Source organism: Elephas maximus, chromosome 19 (assembly GCF_024166365.1).
Source record: "Elephas maximus indicus isolate mEleMax1 chromosome 19, mEleMax1 primary haplotype, whole genome shotgun sequence".
NCBI classification, from domain to species: domain Eukaryota; kingdom Metazoa; phylum Chordata; class Mammalia; order Proboscidea; family Elephantidae; genus Elephas; species Elephas maximus.
In genome coordinates, this window is record NC_064837.1 from 25,220,809 (window position 1) to 25,226,808 (window position 6,000).

The 6,000-nt window shown below is 42.5% G+C and overlaps 1 protein-coding gene across 1 annotated transcript in view; it reads left to right on the forward strand.

Annotated features, from left to right (window-relative positions):
* Positions 1–5,559, forward strand: part of LRRC37B (leucine rich repeat containing 37B) — a 62,039-nt gene extending 56,480 nt beyond the window's left edge. The window contains exons 13-14 of the mRNA XM_049861329.1: positions 4,732–4,874; positions 5,460–5,559. Coding sequence (XP_049717286.1) covers positions 4,732–4,874; positions 5,460–5,559 — 243 coding nt within the window. The remainder of the gene's footprint in view (positions 1–4,731; positions 4,875–5,459) is intronic.
* Positions 5,560–6,000: the final 441 nt, after the last annotated feature.

Consider the following 6,000-nt stretch of genomic DNA (forward strand, 5'->3'; position numbering starts at 1 on the left):
CTGCCTGTTGAAGTCCTATGAATCTGTCGAAAGACAACACAAGCCCACCTTTCTTCACAAAGCCTTCCCTGAACCCTTCAGTCCTCCAGGCCCTGGTTCATTTGTGAGATGTGTTGCCATTCCTTGGGGGCCAAAGAGAGACATTTGCCCTCTCCAGAGAAGTTAAAACTATGGTAAACAATTTTTAAAAAGATGGCCCCTCAGGAGGGAAAGTTTAAGATCAACACATAATGGAGCAGAACAGAGATATGTAAAGACCAGACGGCCTCCTGATCTATCTGAAGAAAAACAGGTCTATCAGCAGAAGGGTTGGTCAGTTCCTTGTAGAAAAGGCAAAGAACAGGTCAACCTGGGCAGTGCCCACCCTGACATTGCACAAAAGTAGGGATGGAGCCCGGGGCAGCAGATGTGAAGTGTCAGGGCCACCAGTAGGGCTGTCCCTGAAGAGGAGATAGGTGGATGAGGCTCCCTCAGATCTTTCCATGAAACCCTGGATTCAGCTGATTCCTTACGTTCTATTCTGTTCTCACCAAGTAGCCTTCTGATTGTGCTTTACTGCGCACACAGGCCTGTCTCCTCAGAGACACAGCTCCAGAGACACAGCTCCCTCATCCCGTAGGCACAGAAGTCCTGTCTGTGGAACAGATGTCTTTCTCACTGTCAAGTCATAATTTGGCATTCTGATTTTTGGTCAGACCTGAAATATTGATAAGGTGAGACTGCCCCCAAAAGGAAGATGCTGGTTCTCTTTTGGTGGTGACAGAGTCTGATTTCTAAGCCTAGGAGGCTGAGGACCAGCATGGGGTCAGTTTGCCAAGACACCTGGGAAGACAGTCATTGGCCATTGCCCAGACAGTTCCCTCTGCTTCTCCAGGCAGCCTGTGGGTGTTTCCTTTTTAGACATTTCTATAAATCCTGTGCTGCTTTTAATTCCTATGTTCAGTTTAGCCTTACATTTGTATTCATTTCTGTGTTCTCCTTGTATCCTCTCCCGCACTTAGATCATAAGATTTATGAGGACTGAAACCATGCAGTGTTTTACAAATAGTAGACAATAATGGTGCTCAAGGGAAGAAAGATAAGGCGTTACAGCAATTGCACAATGAGAAATAATACAACATAATATTTTTTTTAAGTAGCAGACAGAGGCCAGTAATAGACAGACCTATGTATTCTTAACACTTTTGAAATGTTAACTGTTAAAGTTCTAGTCATTGGGGGGAAGTGGGTACATGGTAGTAGAACAGTGGCCTAACTATTGGGGGCAGGGGGGATAATGGCAGATCCATATTTCTCATCTAAAACAAACATATTTCAGTAAATGTAAAAAAAGAAACCCTAAAACTATTAGAAAGAAATATAAGCCATATTTTCATTATCTCGTGGTGGGAAAGAGCTTTCTAAGCCTGATACCACAGGCAGAAAACTTCGATAGATTTGACTACCATCAGCAAATTTAGGGAGTCCCTGTGTGGCGCTGGACTATTAACCAAAAGGTTGGCAGGTCACTCCCACCCAGGGGTGCCTTGGTAGTAAGGCCTGGTGATCTGCTTCTCAAAGATCACAGCCTTGAAAACCTTATGGAGCAGTTCTGTTCTGCACACATGGAGTCGTCATGAGTGGGAATCAACTTGAAGGAACCTAACAACAAAACAGCAAATTTAGCATTGACTTAAATCCCAAGCATTGGACAGCGTATATTGTCTGACACAGAACTCTTGGGGAAAGACGTTATGATCCCCCCTCTACAGAGGAAGGAGATCAAATTAAGGCCCCAGGGCAAAACCAAAAGCAGAACTGATAATCCCCTGACTACAAAGCCTGTTCCGTTTTGCCTCCCTAAATACAAAGACAAGTGCCAACTATTTGAAGCATCAAAATACAATGGAAAGAGTTGAAAGGATTGATATGTTGAATATAAGAGGAGCTTTTAGAAATAAACAAGACGAAGACAAAGAATCCAGTGGAAAGGTGGGCAAGGACTAGGAAGAGTAGGAGGTGTTTGCACTCTTGGAATCACATCTGTCACCCTCTCCTCATGGCGTATGGAGTGTGGGTCTTGTTAGGGAAGCCTTTGCCACCTCAGGGTATAAAGATAGTGTCCTATATTTTCTTCTGTTACTTTTATAACATTGTGTTATATATTATATGTTTTAGTTCATGTGGAATTTATTTTGTTTGGTTGGTTTTAGTATGGCTGAGGTTGAGAATCTTTTTTCTCCCTATGTGAATGTGAATGTCCAGTTTTTTTTACAAGCTCCTGTTGAATGGTTCCTTCTTTCCACGCTGATCCAAAATACTGCCTTTGTCTGGACTCTGTGCTGTTCCAATGATCCACTTGTCTTTTCCTGTACCGGTATCACCTAATTAATTCCAGTTGCTTTACAACGTAATTTGATATTTGGTAGGGCAAATTATTTCACATGCAACTAATGATATTTTTGTATCTATCTTTCCAATACTTACATCCCATTTATTTTTCTTATTGCCTTGATTAGTACCTTCAAGCAATGTTGAATAGTAGCAGTGGTAACAGGCATCCTTTTTTTTTTTTTTTTTTTTTTTTTAACAGGCATCCTTATTCCTAACTTTAAAGCAATGCTGTTGTCTAAGTTTCTGGTGCATACTTTTACCAAGTGAAAGGTGTTTCCTCTTTTCCTACTTTTACGAGTTTTTATTAGGAATTATATGTTGAATGTTACCTAAAGCCGTCGATAAAATACAGTAAAATATATGCAAGATCCTAAACTAGGTACTGTGGAGGAGTAAGGGGGGTAAATGAGGATAGAATCCTTCTGCTCAAAAAGATCATCATCTAGCAGTGGAGATGAAGCTTCAAATCAATGGAAGGAAGGAATAAAGGTTTGAAGATACTGGTCATTGTGGTGGGTAACCAGGATCATGCTTTCTTCCAAAACAGATTTATGCTCATCGAGCAACATCAGAGGAAGACAAAGAAGGATCCTCACGGTAAATATTAGTCCAGCAATTTTGTTTCAGTGTTTATCGTGGTTCAAATAGCTATAATAAAACATTCATAGACTGACAATTTTTAAAAGAGAATTTTAGAACTAGGAGAGAATGTAGAGGGCCTCTATTTCACTCCCCTCAGTGCTCAGTGAGGAAACTACCAAAGGCAGGAAGAACATACTCACCTTAATACTTTGGCTCCAGCAAAATAAGCTCCCAGGCCAAGCTGAGCTTGATGGGACTAGCACAGAGGCACCTGCTGTTGCCAGTCCTTTCAGGGGAAGAGCTAGGCTATACCTGTTTCTTCCTGCTGTTGGTGGGCATAAAGCTGGGCCAGAGGCCTTCCCTGGAGGCTCTAGGGAAAGGGAAAGGGTAGGGAAGGCCAAATGGTCTTGGGTAAGAGGGCTGGCCTCATTCAAGGCTGACGGAAGGTAGAATATATGTGTTTTTCCTCTAAAGTGTCAGGAAAACGTCACTTCTCATCCTGACAGTTGTTAAGCCCCCACTCTGTATTCCCCTTATCCAAACTTCACAGAATTTTAACTCTGAAGAGTTTCAGACAGTAGCTTGTCTAAGAGAGGGAGAAAGGAAAATATTTTGCTCCATGGTCTCACCACTAGGGGGTGTCAGAAAGAGGATGACTCCTTCCCATGTGGGTACTTCTCCATTGATGACATTGTGCTTGGACTGTGAGCAACACTTTATGTCCTGACTCAGTCCATGCAAACTTCATAGACGTGGCTGCTGATAGAGGCATAAATAGTTTCTAAGCACACTTGGGGGTCCTGGGTGGTGCATAGGGTTACCGCGCGCAGTTCCTACCTGAAAGGTTGGAGGTTTGAGTCCACCTGGAGGCCTCAGAAAAAAGGCCTGGCTATGTACTTCCAAAATATCAGCCATTGAAAACCCTGTGGAGCACAGTCTTACTCTGACACACATGATATCATCAAGAGTTGGAGTCGACCTGATGGCAACATTTTGTTTTTTTAAATTTATTACCCACTATGTACTCTGATATTTTCTATTCTGTTCAGATTTTTTTTTTTAATGCTAGTCATGACCTTTAAATTGACTTCACAATCAGGGACCACCTACAGCGACCACTCACCAATCAGTGACCACATAGAGTATGAAAACCAATGAGCTAAATAACCTGGCTAGTTAGACTCAGGCATTTATTTGGTGTGATTCGACTTACAGAATAAAGCAGCTAGAAAAATAGAAGCACCTTCTCCTCCACTTACCCCCACTCCCCAGAGAATGAAGGGGACTGATGTAAATGTTTCTGGACAGGGCTGCTCAGTATGGTTGTGCAGTTGGTTCACTGCGCAAAGGTACATGGCCAAGGAGGTAAATGGAGCGGAAAATTCCGCCTAGCCTCCATACCAATCCATGTACAGAGGTCTCCCCAGAGACATCGTGGGGCCCTGTGGACAGATACGGAGAGCCCCTCGAAGTCCAGTGTGCATGGACTTGTTCTCAAACCTCAAGTCTGTAGTGATTTTGCTAGTCGTGATTGTGGATGGAGGTAAACTTTGAGTCCTGCTGAAACAAGAGATGTGCGTTATGAGGGACATGGAAAATGACATAGGTCACTAATTGTCCTATGTGTGTTTCCCCCCAAGGGGCTTTTTCCAAAGTCCGCTGCACAGGAGATGCACATCGGAAGGTGAAAGTCAGGTACATTTGGGGAAGATCCAGTGCTGTGGTGGGAGAAAGCAGGAGAGATTCAGAGTTAATAGTTCCTTTTCTCTTTTCTAGGAGGGCTTTTTGGGGAGAAGGCAGCCACTTTGGCTCAGGGATATGTATAGGCCTCTCAGTGCCACCCGCAAGAGAAACATGGCACAGAAGCTACATGACAAGGATTCTTCTGATGAGAATGAGATTTTCTACAGAGATGCTGGGTAAATGATTGGGGACAATTTAAACTTCTTATCTAAACTGAGGAGATATCAAAAGGGCGGAAATGCAGAACAGAATTTCAAATTCTCATGAACTCCATACTTTCTGAAGCCATGGAGCCTAGATGAACTCCAAAACTATTACCCTGAGATAATCTTTAAACCTTCAACCAAATATATCACCTAAAGCCTTCTTAAAACCAAACAGTACTTTAGCTTAACTAGTAAAGAATGTCTTCCTTGAGCATTGTGCTCTTTTAAGGTCTACCTGTATGGCTCAAACTGACCACAACAACAGCAATGGCCCCTAAGCCTTAGGGGGCAATGAGTTTATGTTAAAGGCAGATGAACAACTCAGGAAAGGAGGGTAAGAATGGTTGCACAGCTCGAAGAAGGAAATCAATGTCACTGAATTGTACATGTAGAAAATGTCGATTTGGTATATGTTTTGCTGTGTATATTCTCAACAACAACCAAATTAGTAAAATTTTTAAAAATAAAAAAATACTAATAAAATGAGGAAGTAATGAAAAGTTTAATTGCTCCTTTCATGAATAAGAGCCATTGGCATTGTTCTTCTTATCCCAGGGAAGCCAGCGAAGTCACAACAGAGAAGGCTGAGCCTACAGAGACTACTACAGAGGCCGGTGAGGAAAGCGAACTGCTTAAAGTCAAGACCACAGTGTGAACCCCATCCTGCCTCAGGCTACCCACAAATTTTATTTTCTGATATTGGCTTCTCGCCATTGCTTGTAAAATACTTGTTTTTCTCGTATTAAAACATATAAATTCTATAACCAATTCTAGCCATGTGGTAAGGAATTGAACTGTAAATAGGTAAATATTGACATAAAAGCAACAGGGTGTTGATCAAGGGCCATAGGCAAGAAAAGCAGGGCTGAAACTAGAATCCCTCGTGGTAGCCATTCCATAAAAGGCCATGTGGGCACAGAAGGACAAATAGGGGCTTCACTCTCCTGTTTCCCCAATATAATCCATCCCAGGAAATGGAAAACGTATCAGCCACAAGGGGCATAGATTATTAAATCAAGTACCCATTTATTCTGGCTCTCTCTCCTCTGTGCTTCATTCAAGCCTGAGTTCACCAGCACGCTTAAGCCCCTGTCCA